Source organism: Prenolepis imparis, unplaced genomic scaffold, assembly GCF_030444845.1.
Source record: "Prenolepis imparis isolate NDT839.2.m4 unplaced genomic scaffold, iyPreImpa1.0 SCAF_1, whole genome shotgun sequence".
NCBI classification, from domain to species: domain Eukaryota; kingdom Metazoa; phylum Arthropoda; class Insecta; order Hymenoptera; family Formicidae; genus Prenolepis; species Prenolepis imparis.
This window is the reverse complement of record NW_028141159.1, coordinates 21,823,246-21,839,865: the sequence shown is the minus strand read 5'-3', so window position 1 is coordinate 21,839,865 and position 16,620 is coordinate 21,823,246. Positions and strand designations below refer to the sequence as shown.

Genomic DNA, 16,620 nt, shown 5'->3' with positions numbered 1-16,620 from the left:
GCGTGTGATTTTTTGAGATATATAGAAAAGTATCTTGTATCATAAGAAGATGCACAAGATGAAAATTAATTATACGTACGCCATTATATCGAAATGAGTTATTCGCGTTAAATTTTTCCTCAGTAAATTTGAATAAAAATTCTTGAACATGTCACTATTAGATCTGTGTTTTTCATAAATAAACAGACAAGTCCTAAATAAATAGACAAGACTACTGTGAATTTCTAAAAGATTAATGGAAACTCTTTTTGTTTCGTTTAAGAGTTTTCATCATGAAAGAAGAGTCCAGGTCTGGTTTCGTGAAAGAAGAATAAATCCTATAGATTCTCTAACTTTGAACGAGCCGCTACGGTTTTCTGTCGTACAAAATCGACATCTCAAAATATATATGTATACACAATGACACCTAACGATAATGACAGCATTGTTAAAAGTTAGAAAATTAGTCTACTAGTGTGAGAGCATTAATTGCATGGTCACCTGATTTAAATCCCTTCGATTTTTGTAGGATTATTTAAAATATCCAGTTCAATTAAAAATGCCGAAGAATTAAAAATATACAATTCAACATATAGGTATGCAATGAAATTAACGTATAAGATAATTCTTGATGTGTGCGAATTTTAAACACTTATACAATTTCTTGTTAAATCATGATATACAAGTTATATTCATTTAAACGACATCCTTTCCAAGGATCCATGTTTATCGGGACTTTTGTTAGATTTAAAGTGAATATTGTGTGAATTTTCAGAACAATACAGAATATTTCAAGATTGATTATTTTGCAACAGCCCCAATCGTTATATATTACATATATATTTCTAATTTTTGTCAGAAATAATATATTTTCCAAGATACTCGTACATTTTATACAATATGTTTCTAGAAAAAGATAGCAAATCAAAGCTTTAATCGCGTATTTAATTCATAATTCATACAAAAGTCACAAATTTCGATATGTCGCGATTATAATCCGATATACTTTAAATAGGAGAAATTGCATTCTACATATATAAAGAAGATATTCTACTATACTCTTCATACTTTTAAACATTTGACTACGTAATTAGCTCCGTACTTTCTATCCTCTTTTTATGCCTCTATAATCGTAACAGATGTAATATCGCGAGACGAAGGGAAAAAAACGAGGCCACGATTGATACCGCGACAAATACGACGACGACGATGGCTAGGCGGCGGCGGGTGTCAACCTTCGTCGAGAAAGAACAAAGAGGGACACCGGGGCTCGTCGTCGGAGACGAAGGAGGGGAAAGGGGAGACGATCGCGCGTACCCATGATACGCGCCATCTACGTGGACTATACCAACTCCCGAGTGTATCTTACATTAGAGTTGCGCAATTCGATGCCGCCGTGTGACGTGACGCGGCGGGGCTCAAAAGTGCCTATAATAAACGCGTCTCTCTCTCTCTCTCCCTCTTTCTGCCCGCGTTTTCCGAACTCACGCATCGCTCGCGGGGTTGCGCAGAGAACAGTTTCGTGCACGGCGATTGATTGCGCTCCGAAGGGAGGCGAGCCTCTCGTCGCGGGTATTCGGGGGGACGGAGGGGGAGAGACTCGGGCGAAGGGGGGGAGAAACACAGAGGGCGAGAGAGAATTGCGCGCGGATTCCTCCTGGAAGAGGGTACGGAGTCGCTCTTATAAAGCTCGAGAACGAGGGAGAGATGATACGCAAATGTAGAGGGGAGGAGGGGGGACAGCAAAGTATGAACACAAAGAGAACGTGAAAAGGGAAGAGGAGAAGGGTGGGAGAGAGAGAGATGACATAGAGCGAGAGCGCGAGAGAATCACGCGCGCAGTAATGGTTATAGGAAGAAGCGGCATCGCCGCACGGCTACTTGGCTCTCCAGGGCCAGGATATTTCAATACGGTGGTCGGCCACCGACGTGGGGAAGCGCACAGGGAAGGGAGGAGGGAGAGGGGGAACGACGACATGGTCATGTGTGCGTATATGAGCATTCGCGCGCGCGCGAACACTCTACACGTAAGCGGGGACTGTATATACAACACGGCCCCCTCTTTTCCCTCGCGTCCCTCACCTATGTGTCTGCCCTTCGCATCATACGGCTTTACACGGTCGTTCGGCGACGAGAAGAAGAGAGAGAGAGCCGCGGTAGCGCGCTCCGCTATTCGGATTTTGGAGAGAGAGGGGTAAAGGGGGGGGGGCGAAATTCTGTCTCCGTCTCTCTTTCGGTACAAAGAGAAGGGGGGCAGATTCTCTCACCAAGAGAGGGAGAGAGAAATACGGTGAGACTTTACACAGAAAGCCGGAGGATTCGTTGGAGAGGGGGGTCAGGGAGCAGGGGGGAGAAGGGTTGGAGGAGCCGAGCGTGGCCGATGGGTTCGCCGGTTAATGCCCGCCTCCCCGACGCGTCGAGGGGAAGCCGACATGGGCTGTGCCAGGTTGTGATTGGGCTTCCCGACGAATGGGGTTCGGGACCAACGGTGGCGCCTCGACGGCTCCGCCAATCGGGGGTCCTCGTCCGCCGGTTTTTTATCCCGCTATTTACACCCGAGGACGAGGAGAAGACGGTTCCCTCCCCTTCGTCCCCCCCAGCCTCGTCGCGTCTTGCTCGCGCTCGCGCGACACCTTGCTCTGTCCTTCTCCTATGCTCTCTACCCCGTCTGCTCGTCGGCGCAGGAGAGAACACTCTCGTTTCGGGATCCGTCGAGGTAACACGCGTTTCCACGAGCGACAGGCCGAAGAAGTGGCCCCCGTAAACTGTGCGCGCTTACGCGTGTGTGTATGTGTATGTGTGTGTATATATAGTGTGTCCAGTGTTTCCCTGACTCGTCCCGGCGTGACGACACTTGTTTTTCCTCCTTGTTCTCGAGATCAGTGAAGCTCTGCTCTTCGCAGGTAGGATATAGCCTGCTACTATACATATAGTACATGTATATATATGGTGTACGTGTATATTGGTGTATGTGCGATTCGAGAACACAGTGTGTATGTGTGTGACAGAACGTCGCAGGAGGATGCGACGTTGCCGGATGTCGTAGGCGCGAATACGCGTATACCGACTGGTTGAGGCCGCCCGAGGAAGAAGAGAGGAGTGAACGCGCGCGGAAAGAAAGAGAGAGCGAGCGAGCTAGCGTCATCGTCGATCGATTTCGACTCGGAGTCGACGAGGTTGGAAAATCGCGAGTCTTACTTGCCGTTGGCTGGTAGTTCGAACCTCGCCGAACGAATTAACGCGAGCGTGGATTCGTCGCGGTGGAGCTACAACAGCATCAGTGACATTTGCGGTGCTATCGACGAAACCAGACAACCTGGCAACGTCGCGCATCGACTTGCCTTCGCGCACACAAACGCATGCATCATCGTACACGTACCTAGAAGGGAACTTGGGGTGGCTGGCTGGTTGGCTGGCTGGCTGGCTGGCTGGCTGGCTGGCTGACAGGCAGGCTAGCAGGCAAGCAAACAGGGCAGGCAGGCAAACAAGCAGGCCAGGCAGACACGGCTTTCTTGTTCCGAGGACGGCACTCCTAGTCGCACCGTCTCTCTCTTCTACCTCCATTGCGCTTGCTCTTCCTCTCCCCCTCGTGTTCGTTCGGTTAACTCAATCGCGCGCTCTCTCTTTCTCTCTTTCTTTCTATCCCTTTCTTTCTCTCCCTGGCTCACGCCGCACGTACCGTTGAGAGCCTCTCCCTTCCCCTGTCGCGCTCTTTCTCTCTACCCCTCTACCCCCTCCCTACCCCCTAACCTCGAGCGGCTCTCGGGCGAGTCCACTAGGACTTGCGAAGGGGAGTTCGGCAGACCTCGGCTCTAGTCGGCCTCGATCCGCGGAGTGCGTCAGACGCCGCCAGTCGATCGCTCTGGTTCACGAATATTCGCCACCCGGGGCCTACGTGCCTAAATCGCGAGGCCCGCGAGCCTCGTCGCGCGTTACCTCCTCATATCTGCGACTCGCGACAGTCCGTATTACGGCGATTTTGCGCCCTCAGCTTAGGACGCACTCGACAAGCGTATATCGGTACGACGGCCATGTTTGGTGTTTACGACGTGAGGGGGAATCGCTGACGTCACGCGGCCAGCGGGCCGATCTCGCCCGAGCGGCAGCAGCACCACCAGCAGCAAGCACGAACGGCTACGGGAGGAAGCGTGCGCTTCGTCGTCGTGTCGTCGTCACGCCGGTAGTTATCCGAGAAACCAAAAAAAACCGATTGCGGAGTCCGTGTCGAAAACGTCACCCGTTATATTCTTTTTTTTCTTTTTTTCTTTTTTGACGAAGAGAATTGACTCTCTTTATTCACCACCGAACTTCCCGCAGCTACTGGCCTTTCGAAAAACATCAGTTCCTTCCTCGTCCCTTCTTCATCCTCGTTTCTGTCGCTGAAATAACGTCCCCTTGGAAATTTCTCTCCTCGAAACCAATCTCGCGCGGATGACAGGACGCGTCGCGGTTTAACAGCTGATGACAGCGTCCGGGGGGAGGATACAATCGACTGATTCGATCAGTTTCCGACTCTAGGGAGTCCCTAGATACGATCTCTAGATACGTACCCACGTGGTTAATCGCGCACGTGTCTCCGCTCGCCGCGCACGCCGGTATTCTACCTCGTGATCTAGAATACAAATTGATCAGTTTTTCGCGATGTTATTACATATACGATCACTGTGATCTCTCTCTATCTTTCTCGACTTCCGGGGAATGTGTGTGTGTGTGTGTGTGATCGACCATGTCATGCCGGTGTGAATCATTGCTACATATGGTGTTTCGTAGGAAATCACGCGCGACACGACGCGGCCACGGACATCGGATCGGAGGACATCTTCGCGCACGTCCGGAGTCAAGTCGGAAGGATTAAGGATTCACAGGACGGCCATGGAACTGGGCGACAGAGTCTACGCCGCGGAACGGATCACGAAGAAGAGGGAAAAGCGGGTTAGTAATCGCTGTTTACAACTATCGCCATCAGATGGTGCCACCAGCCGGAATCCTTCCGCGCGTTTCCCCGCCTCTTTATCTATCCTCCCTCCGTGTATCTTGTCTTTCTTTCTCTATCTCCTCCTCCTCCTTCTCCTTCTCTCTCTTTCTCTCTGATAGCTCCTTGGCTGCCGCTTCCACGATACGAAGAAGCATGCCGCGTTTCGTGACATCAGACTCATTAAGTACGCTACGGTGGATACGGGTCTGTTTTTTCTCTGTATTTTTTTTTATTTTTAAATGTTAGATCTAGAGAAGCACAAAGTTTTTTTCGAGTTATTTTATCTTTTCCATCGACAAGATTATCGATTCGTTGCGGAACCGCGTATAAGCGCGGAATCGATCCTATATGTCCTCCTATTTTGACGTCATTACAATATGCAACCGGCATCAGTCACGAGGAATAAAAATGATGAGAATTGTGTATCGATGGAAAAAGAGAAAGGGAGCAAAAAGTATAAATTTCCTCGAGATCGATTCTTATTTAAAGCGCGTCAATGATTTTTTGCTCCAATTTCGGTTATTATGTTTTCGGCTATTGTTTTCAGCAATATGATATTTTCACAAGTTATAAAACTCGAACATGAATTTAGAAAATAGATAAATATTATTACTTTCTATCTCTAGAACATACAAAATATGCGTGCGTATATGTGTGTGCATAGAACAGCATATCTAATCACTGTCGGTCCTTGATATGGCGCAATCCTGTGCAGTGTGTTCTCTCTTGATACAGGAAAAAATAGAAAGGAGCAAAAAAAAAAGAAAAGAAAAAAATATATACTGTATAATATATTTAACTATGCACAACACTTAATTCATCAAATATAAATTTATTTATATTTGATCTATAATGCAAGTAATGATAAAGAAATATTTTTCATTACAAATACATATTTAAAAATACACTAAAACAAAGTAAGAACAAGAATTTACTTATAAATTTAAAATGTTTAAAAAAGATAAATGTGTAAAGTAAATGAAAACAAATGAAAAAAGTAAAATAAGAAAAGATCCAACATAATAACAATGGTAATAAGAAACGTCAGTCATGTATTTTCAATGCTGTTTTTGATCTAAAGTATTTTTTTATTATATATTTATTTTTTCCTAATCTTTATAGTGAAAAATTTGTCTCTGATGTAATTTATATCGCTTAATTTTGCCGTAAATCTTTTAACTGTCAAGAAGCATAATTTAATTTAATTTCTTTTAAAATATTGACGATTAGAAATAAGTGTTTATTAACTTTAAACCGAAAAAAGCATTAGCTTTTTGCGCTTTATTTATACACACACATATATACAACACAATCGCGTAAAACTGTGTGTGATCCTATATTTACAATAAATAATCATATCTGTTAAATCAATTTTTTGACAATCTGTAGATACAGAGCGAGAAAAATGTTTATTATATACTTGAGATATATTTTCTTTTTTTTTTTTTCAATCTATAAATTTACTCTTGTATAAATACAAGACTGATAATAATTATTAAAATGCTAACATGATAATTTTGTTTTATATCTATGGCGAATATAGTTTTATTTAGGTATAAAATATATACATCATTGCATAATTTATAAGATAATTTGATCGCGTTAATGACAATTATTGTTATCTCTGGTTCATATGCAGGAGTAAATTTGTAGATTGTGTGCTACTAAAGAAAAAGTAATCTCAACCATTCTGAGGCCGACTATATGTATACTTCTTCTGGTTAACGGGAGTTCCCGGAGGCAGACAATGGTAAACTCGCTGACGGATAGGAGAAAGGCTCCGTATGGCAATCAGCTGGTAGCAACTGGTGGCGTATTTCTTTACGGAACTCGCTGTACAATTTCGAAACAATTCGCAAACGTAATTCTCAAAATTCTTTCCGATCTATGGAAAGTGTATATAAACTATACAGGGTGTTAAAAAAATGGGTTACATATTTTGAGAGGTAGTATTAATCAAAATAAGAAAAAAATCTAATAAATATGGGTCCTACAATTAATATCTTCGAAGATACAGGCTATCTTTACATTTGAACTTATTGTCTTTTCTTATTGATTGTGAATATGATGTTGAAAGCATTTTTCTATAGGTTTTTAGAACATTTTATATATGTTTTACGTTATTTTATTTCACTTGGGGAAAAGACGCGAATTCGTAACAATATAATTTCATGAATTATGTCGTAATAATTTTAATCGGGTGCATACAATTAAATATAATTTGTTTAATGAGTTTAGAGATATAAAGAATATAATTCAAGTAAAATGACAAAAGATAGTAATTTTACTTTAACTCAGAAAAGTCGTAACATCAAAATGTCCTAAAATGTTTCGAAACTGTACAACATAATTGCACCGAAGTAAAGAAACATTCTGAACTTATAAACTTCAAATATCGAGAAAGCTAACAATATATTTCGGAGCTCCGACAAATTACTTGGAGAAACGATTCTTCACTTTCATTCAACATTCGCGAAGTCTTCCGGTTTTTATGAGAAATACCACTCTATCTATTCGTACAATATTACGTCAAAATCGTTCATATTGTATCAAGATCGAATAAACTTGCTAAATGACTCGTGTAAAGCGTTGCAGAACATTCACTCTCGCGAATCGACGACATGATTGTCGCACCAGTATCGACATGTAATAATATCGGTTCGCGAGAGGATGACAACCTGCTCCGCGTTATCACATCGTCGATCGGGCTCGTGGATGCTTCATTCTGTCGTTTCATTCGCAACGTTGTATCTCTCTCTCGCACGCGCGTGTGTCATTGTTTTCCAACTGTCACGCGGTGCCTGCGCATCGCGATGGGCCGGCGTGCCGTTTCTGTCGTTGGCCGTAGGCCAATGGGTGAACCGCTACCATGAACATCGGACTCGGCTATCGACCGTGCTTCGCGAGATGGATTCGAAAATTCACGCGATCCCTCTTTCTCGCGTTTCCAATGGGTTTTCGAAATACGCGAATATCGAGACAACCGTGTAATTTAAATAAATCCCAAGAAGAGAGAGAAAGAGAGATTCGATGTGTCTGATTTACTTTTAATTCTATATATAAATAGATAGTCTTGGATCAATTTATATTTATATTTTTATTATATTTATATTTTTATTTTTATTATATTTATATTTATATTTTTTTATATTTATATTTATATTTATATTTTTTTATTTATTGGATTTTTATTTTCAAGTTTTTTTTTAGTATTGTACATGACAGAAAGAAAGTAAAATACTTTTGAAGTAAAAACATAAATATTTATTCTAATTATGTAGAGTGTTTCAAAAGTGAAGGTTAATTGTTCGGATTTTTGAGGACCCAAAAACAAGAAAAAAATTAGAATGAACATAGATTAGGTCTGGAAATGTATTGTGAGATAATTTTTGTCTTTAAATTTCAAATTCTTTTATTTTTGAGTTTTTTTGTTAAAATTGAAAGAAGAGATGATTTTTATAAGTTTTGTAACATAATTAATACACAAATATAGTAAAGTCAATAATAAAAGTAACCACGTGGAAGTACAGCCTGCTTAGCATTCCTTGATTTGTTTGATTATTGATTTTATTATGTCATAATTATGTTACAAAACCTGTAAAAACAGGGTGTCTAGCGGTCCTTGAAATCCTTGAAGTCCTTGAAATGTCCTGGAATTTTGTTTGTCTTTTAAAAATCCTGGAAATGTACTTGAATTTTTTTGTAGATCCTTGATTTTTTTCGTTATTTGTAAATTTATTTAGTTTCTTCAAATTCTCTTTAAGAATGAAACAAAAGTTGTTCGAGCGCTGATCGTTGTTGACCATAGAGATATAAGAATTAAAAGATTCTTAGATTCTTATATCTCTATGTTGTTTTCATAAGGCTGCGCTCAGAAAATACAACAGTTGTACAACGTTACTCATATATTATATGGTGATATAATATAGATAAATTTAGTAACGTTGCTCAACTATTGTGTTTTCTGAACACACCCATATATATATATATATATGTTATTAAATTATATATATACCGGCGTCGCTGGTTTCATTATATACCGGTATCATTATTAAAAATATATGTATAGATTTTATATAGGCTGGGAATATCTAAAAACATTCAGCTAAAAGAGTCAGCTGAAACTATTTATTTTTTAAAAATATTTAAGTCATATGTTACTTCGTATACAATGTACTAGAAGAATATATGTTAGCCTAATATAATCTATACATAAATATATCTATAAAAAAATGTTCTTGGTTCTTTGTACGTCTTGATCATACTAGAAAATCGTGCAAATGTTCTTGAAATGTCCTTGAAATGACCTTAAATTTTATTTTCAAATTTTACTAGACACCCTGAAAAACCATCTCTTTTTTCAACTTTGAAAAAAAATCTTGAAAGTTAAAATTTGAAATTTTATTATCCCAAAATAAATACATTTTCTTATCTATGTTTGTGCCATTTTTTTTCTTGTTTTTGGATCCCCAATCATCTCATGATCGATTGACTTCCATTTTTGAAAACCTTGTATATACAACGTATATAAAATATTTATTTCGATTATCGGAGGTTTATAAAAAATAATTTTAATATAAATAATATATAAATCACGAGTAATTTGGCATCCGTTGCATAAGAATCACATAAAAAAATAAAAAAAAATAAAAAAAAATGAATTTAACTAAATAAAAAAAAGATTAATTCGAAAAAAATGATTCTAAAATTGAGAAAAAAATTAAGATTGAGATATTACGAAGCTCGACGTTACACTTAATACTCCGATCCGATTCTTTTATCATTTCTTTTTGTAATTAGTGCTTATTGCTTATACAATACATGTGTACCGTCCTCTCCTTTTACCCCACGTTCCCGGGAGATCCATCAATCCCTGGAATATAAACAAACGCATTCTGTCTGTTTATCTCCGCGCGCGATCGACCCGGTTTTATAACGTAAAACTGTTACCACTGACTGACAGCGAATGGCGCCAACCGGCTTTCACCGATCACCTGGTTTTATCTGGCCGGGAATTTTATCGTTGAAAAATCGTACGGGATTACAATCGATGTTACGGCGCGCCTCTCGCGTCGCAATTAATTATCGCGCCGTGATAGCTATAATTATACGCGTACTGATAAGCGAATTGCCCTTTCTCGATTGGAGCGAGTCTTATCGAGAAATGATCCGCTCGTAAACGTGCGCAACATGTGGATCCACCTCTGACGTAGCTGATACGTGCGGGATAACGATAGAAATTGATTGCAGGAGTAAAAGTGATTAATAGGCGATTATACACTTGGTCGATGACTTAATTGGAAGAGTAATGCTTGAATATATTGTATAATGTTGCATCGAGAAATACGAAAAAGACTAGAACACATCTTTCGTTTAAAGCATTTTTTCTCGTTAAAAAAATACTTTCATTCTTGTTAGCCACATTAATTTGTCATTCATATTTTTTAATCTTTTACACAGATATATTTGCATTTTTATTTTAGATATATGTATATGTATATATTTATTACTTAATTTGTATCGTCGGATGTGACGTAGATAGATATTTGCGTGGAGAGAATTGAGAATAATGAAACAAACTTACACACATACGTTCTTTTGCATATTATTTGAAATGCAATATTTATCGTATATTCACCATCAATGTATACACAGAGAAAATTTTCTCTTAAAATTTATCCTGAAAATTATGGTGACTGTGGGATAATATGGTATAGAAAGAATTTTATGAGAATTTCTCTCTTAATATTTTTTTCACAATAAAAAATATAAATATTTATCATAATAAAATATAAAATATGTTTGATTAATATTTTACTAAAATATATAGTAAAATAAAAAATATGTTAAAAACTTAGAATTCTTTAAGTGTTTTAAATAGAATAGATGTCAAAAAAGTGATAAATATAAAATATTTTATATAAATTTTACAATGCAGCATAATATTTTCAATCCAGCTTAATCGCTCATGATTATTTTAACATGTAGCATGGTAATTTTCGGCTTTATTACCAAATAGGATAAAATTTGTAGTAAATTTTGCGGTAAAATATAACGAAAAATTCTCTCCGTGTAATTATATTAGTATATTAGTAATATTTATCTTGCATTTTTCTTTTTATTTTACAGGGCAAGATCGAATATTTTGTCAAATGGAAAGGATGGAGCAAGAAGTGAGTATAAAATAATCTCTGTCGGAGATTATTTGACATGTAACTCGTGATTGCGAATACGCAACTTATGCAACTTTTCTCGTTATTTCAGATATAACACATGGGAGCCGGAAGAAAATATTTTGGACGTCAGATTAATCGAGCTGTACGAAGAGAGTCAGAAAGGCGGAGATGTATCCACCAGAAGACCAAGACGAAGGGATACCAGATATAACGTGAGAACGAGCGATATATATTTATATTCTTCCGTCCATTTTATTTATAATTCTCAATAAATTATGAAATCGACTTTAATAAAATTGTACTAAGCACTAACAGTTTCGATTAACAATTAAGTTACTTTTGTCACTATTTTTGATCATATGCACACTTTATCATTTTATATAAATTTCATTTTAGCTTATTTTATCTTCTTTTACTTTTGTCGCGTTTAATTGAACTTTATTCTTTAAAAAAATTAAAAATTCGAAGAAATTGATTGGCAAGTGTATGTGTAAATATATAAATATATATACATATTTGCACTTTTCTAAAGAAAAAAAATTCTCACTAAATATTTCTCAAACACAAAGCTTTGTAAAGTGTCTTATTTTTAGATATTTAATTTAAAAAAATTATTGGCTATAAATAGTAACAAATACAAGAGAGATGTTATTTACATGTTTGTCAAATTTGTAAAATGCCACTACGTCTCTTGATTATGAAGTTAGATCAAAAGACCATTTTTATACCGAAACATTTTAACAGTTTAATATCTCAGCAAATGTTATAAAGTTCCTTGTTAAGCTAATCATAAAATTTTTTCTTATTTTGCCGAAATAGTTTGAAACGGAGAGTTAGGGTCATAAAGTTGGATTAGAAACGTACTCTTCTTGTATACACACTCTATAATCGATAACAATTTTCATTAGGAGCAGGTACTGGCTAATCTGGTAGTCGAGGAGGAACCCGGTGGAGATGAAAGAGTAGGCGAGGACAGTCAAGACGAATCGACGACAGGCAGCACTTCGGCGCCTCGTTTGAACCCGGTAGCTCCTGACGAGGACACACTCCCGAGTTCCTTGGACGGCCACGAGTCCCCGACACCGCCAGAATTGGCGTCGACGTTCAGCGTCGATTCCGACAGTTCCAACAGCAGCGTAGAGATACCCTTGTTGCCCAGGAAAGAGCTGGGCACAAAGAGGAAGGCGGAGGTCCTCAGCAAGGAGTCCGGCAAGATTGGCGTGACAATTACCACGAGCAATCCCAATACCGGTAGTGGTAGCCCGCCGCCGAGCAAAGTTCCTCGGTTATTGCCTTTGAAGAACAACCCTACAGCGCCGTCTTATCACGTAAGTTTCAGAAACGCGAAAGTGTAATTTGCTAATAAGTTATATGAAAAGAGTAAGAGGCTCGTTTCTTCTTACATATGTATATCTCGACGAAAAGTTTCTTAAAAAGTATATCTAGTTCAAATTGACTTATGTTTTGCGCCGGTGTATCAAAACTTTAATTGATATACCTAAAATTTGCGTTCGTAGAATTGATGTAGCTTATAGAAGGATATGAAAATGTCCCACTGATGATCAACAATGTTAAAATTCCAGATATAAAAGCAGGATCCTTTTTTTATTACAGAGTCACAAAGTCAACGGCAGAAGGCCGTCGTCCTCCAGCGTAAAGTCGACACCGGAGGAGCATCTTCCGGCGGTGCCGACGACGCCGGCGCCGGCAGTCCAGGACAAGAAGCGTCCCGAAGCTGACGTACCTCACGGGCCGCCGCCCTCTCTTCCACGTGCACCACCGGCACCGCTATCTCCCCAGACAGACACACCCCTGGAACAGCCCTCGACGAAGAAGAAGCACTTGTCGGAGCAGAAGCAGCAGGAGAAATCGAACGGGGCGGTCACCGCTGACAAAGCTGCGAACGGTCATAAATCACCGAGTCCCACAGATTCTTACACCAACAACAATAGGTTACCGACCGTCGTGAACGGGCATCACAGTCATAATAATAATATTAACAACAATAACAATAACACTTCGAGCGTCAAGCAGACCGAGATTCCGAAGTCGGAAATGTACGCCTCGCTCACGAGCCCCAGCACGGATTATTGGCACGCGAGGAACCCAGTGGCGGATCAAGTGTTTATCACGGACGTTACTGTTAATCTGAAAACGGTTACCATCAGGGAGTGCAAGACTGAAAAGGGCTTCTTTCGGGAGAGAGATCCCAAAGAGACCCTTTGAACTTTCGAGAACGATATCTATCAATAGCCCTGCGTCGGGGACATCTGCTCCGAATTGTATTGAATTATTGTAAATAAATATAAATTATTTTCACACACACATGTTAAGCCCAGGATGTAATCATAGTACCAAGCAAATTTAAACTTTTCTAATGATTGACAGATGAAGACGATATCACAGTATCGCAAAAAAAAAAGGATGATAGTCGGGCAACGCGCGCAAAGATCTATACAATCCGTACGCATTGAAATCCCAAGAAATTCGAGTAAATAGTGAAACTAGATTGAGATCAGTATTAGAGAACTTTTTTTCCTACCAAATTGAAAATTAAATAGTCACAAACGATACTTTACTCAGATCTGCGAGTCTGTGTAAATTTATTGTAAAGATATTGTAATGATAACGGTATGATGGGTCGAAAATGTTCGACATATCTATTATTACAATACATACACTTGTATATTTCAAAACGCTTGGTAGATTTTAACCACATACACGCTGAAGATCTAGATAACATTAAAGGATGCTACGTCTTCTAGTTATTTTTTTCATTATTTGCTTCTCTTGGAACTTTGCTAAGAGAACGCTATAGATAAAACTATTATAATGAAACTTTTGTTTTTACTACGAGATACATATATGTATTTATATACAAGATAGACAAAGTATTTTTCTAATTCGTTTTTAGAATATCAAAAATCTATTTCGTGGAAGAGCGATTCCAAGGGAGAGAGACGTTCCGAGTTACATTATTTCGAACAAAAAAAAAAGATAGTTTTGAACTCTTGTATATATATCCCATTTATCCCGTTATGTATTTCGTTCTATATATGTCAGCAAACACCAGAGTGTCGCGAGAGAAAAATATAAATTTAATTTTGAAATACGTATGCGAGCGTAAGTTTCATTAAGAATTTCGAATGATCGCGAAATGTCATTGGAAGGATCGTGCCTTCGATATCCTTCACGTGTAATTAAATATTTTTATTCGTGCAAAATGTTGCGCGTACATCGACATGTAAGGTCATTTTCTATCTCTTAGTGAAACTATTTTATTTATCCATTTCGATCGTCGGACACCGTAAAATGGATTTCTTTTTTTTTCAAGACTACGAAAGCGAGATTCGCGATCACGAATTCAATCCTATTCAAAAATGCAGTCAATTTATACAACAAAATTGTCTAAAATTGAGTGTCGGCCACTCTTTCTCGTTAACTATTTATCCTATTTGCTATTCTTTTTCTATCACGTGGGAAGAATTTTAAGGCTACTTTATAATCGCGTAAAAATGGCGAGAAAGATTTTATTTCCAAATTTATGAAGACGGAAGATATGCTAGCGTCACTTAAAAAATTATGATCAAAATAATTTGTGCGATAATGTGATGTTTCGACACAGTGTAAAATTGCGTTAAATTTTTTTTATTTTTGGAAAACGATTTTGTTTAGGACATAGAACGTTTTTTTTCCTCCTATTTACTCCTCTTATTTTTATTTCCTTGCATTATTTTCCTTATCATTGTCAATAGATTTTTTCTCATGATTTCTGATCGCGTTTGAATTCTTTTTTTCTTTATATCGAGACACTATTTTGCATAAAAAAATCACGTGAGAACGACTGAAGAATTCTGATCAGTTATTATTGACTTCGATTCAAGTAAGAGAAATATGCTTAAGTAATAATGAAAGGAAATATATATAAGAATACAAGTGAGTTGTTCATTTTTTATAATAATTTTTATATATCTCCTTTCCATACCGATGTAGTAAAATCGAAAAAGTCAAAAAATATTCTAAACATTTCTTTCCAAAATTTTTCTATCTCGCGTAACAGGTATCTGTATAGCATCTGTAAAGCGCGATGTGGTAGTGATTCGGAGCAGGACACAGTGCGAAAGACCCCTTTTAAGTTAAATATACTTCTATAAATATTAGATATATATTAAATGCATACAAATAATTTAATATATATTTAATAGACACAAACACGCAGCCCCATACATTTATACTACACACACACACATATATACACTCTTATTAAATTTACGTATACGTTGCTTATTTATTATAACTAACACGATTTTTAGGTTTCTACATTCTTATATATAATATAGTTGTATAATTAGATTACGTATGTGCAACGGTGTCCCGCACACGTTTGAAAGTGAATTCGACATTCAGCATTAATGTGTTATCTTTTGCGTTTTAGTATGATTGAGCCACGGATAGATAACTTTTCATGTCAATAAAAAATTATATATTTAGAGATCCGATGAGATTTTATAGAAATTTTTTAAAAAATTTGACGACTGGAAATTCATGTAAACGACAAAAAAAGACCTGTTTTTTTCTTTTTTTTTTAACGGGGCCATTCGCGTAAGATTAGATTGATACATTCGTTGCAATTATCAATGCAGAAGAATTAAAGTATACATTGAAATTGTTGTAATGTACCACTGTATATTATCGAGAGAGTGTTTCTTGTAAAAATTGTAAATAATTGAACGAACACTGTACGCGTCTTCGCCATCGCAAGCGAAGTCATGAGAATGGCTTATATAAAAAAATCTTTGAATTATCAATTGTACATAGAGATAAAAAAAAGAGAGAAACCCCCCTTCTCTCTCCCTCCCTTCCCCTCTAGTTGTAAACGTAAGATTGCAACTATAGGTCTCTATAGAGAGAAAAAAAATCCTTTTCTTAGCTTTAGAAAGTTCAAGATAGACTGTGCGCGTACCTTCGATATTGTTTCTTGTACTTATATAAATATTCCGACTACAATTATACGATAAAGCAGCGATTACGCAGGCATATACGATATGTGAACCCCGGTAGATCCAAATTCAACAGTAATTTTAGTTCTGTCTGGTACAGATTCCTTATATTTCAATAAAATCTCTACTTGAAGTCACGTTGTTTTTATATTCACTTGACTCTTCCTTACGAATCGCATTTATATTATATTTATATGAACATGTATTTATTATTAAATCTCGTCGAAAAAAATTGTTGCGAATCAAAATCGAATAAATGTTCGCGGAACAGGAAGTGAAAAAATTCGTCTTTTTTTCCTTATATGATTCTTTTCAACGGAGCCGATTTTTTGACATATTTAGTGTTTAAAGAATTAAAATTAATACATCTAAATTTAAGATTTTTAGAAGATTGTTACAGGGTATGTTTATAAGGTTTCTCCTTTTCGACTAGTTATGCTGAATTATAATATCAGAAAAATTGTTTTTCTTGTGTAATATGTCTACAAAT

The 16,620-nt window shown here is 37.8% G+C and overlaps 1 protein-coding gene across 3 annotated transcripts; it reads left to right on the top strand.

The window, feature by feature from the left end:
• Positions 1-2,665: 2,665 nt before the first annotated feature.
• Positions 2,666-16,371, top strand: LOC145936160 (polycomb group protein Pc). 3 transcript variants are annotated; one of them, XM_083038074.1, is made up of 6 exons: positions 2,666-2,882; positions 4,750-4,911; positions 11,084-11,127; positions 11,219-11,342; positions 12,039-12,458; positions 12,745-16,370. In XM_083038074.1, exons 2-6 carry the CDS (start codon positions 4,852-4,854, stop codon positions 13,354-13,356), a joined length of 1,260 nt encoding a protein of 419 aa, XP_082894200.1. In that variant the 5' UTR covers positions 2,666-2,882; positions 4,750-4,851; the 3' UTR covers positions 13,357-16,370. The 3 variants fall into 3 exon arrangements, with proteins under 3 accessions (XP_082894200.1, XP_082894208.1, XP_082894189.1); XM_083038082.1 differs by lacking the exon at positions 2,666-2,882 and adding an exon at positions 4,026-4,159 and having other exon boundaries at positions 12,045-12,458; positions 12,745-16,371; XM_083038063.1 differs by lacking the exon at positions 2,666-2,882 and adding an exon at positions 4,026-4,159.
• Positions 16,372-16,620: the final 249 nt, after the last annotated feature.

What these genes read in the sequence shown, in the direction of transcription:
- LOC145936160 (XM_083038074.1), top strand. Translation starts at nt 4,852, where the DNA reads ATGGAACTGGGCGACAGAGTCTACGCCGCGGAACGGATCACGAAGAAG. An exon ending in CGAAGAAGAGGGAAAAGCGG is followed by an intron (nt 4,912 to 11,083) that starts GTTAGTAATCGC and finishes TTTATTTTACAG; the next exon opens with GGCAAGATCGAATATTTTGT. An exon ending in TGGAAAGGATGGAGCAAGAA is followed by an intron (nt 11,128 to 11,218) that starts GTGAGTATAAAA and finishes TCGTTATTTCAG; the next exon opens with ATATAACACATGGGAGCCGG.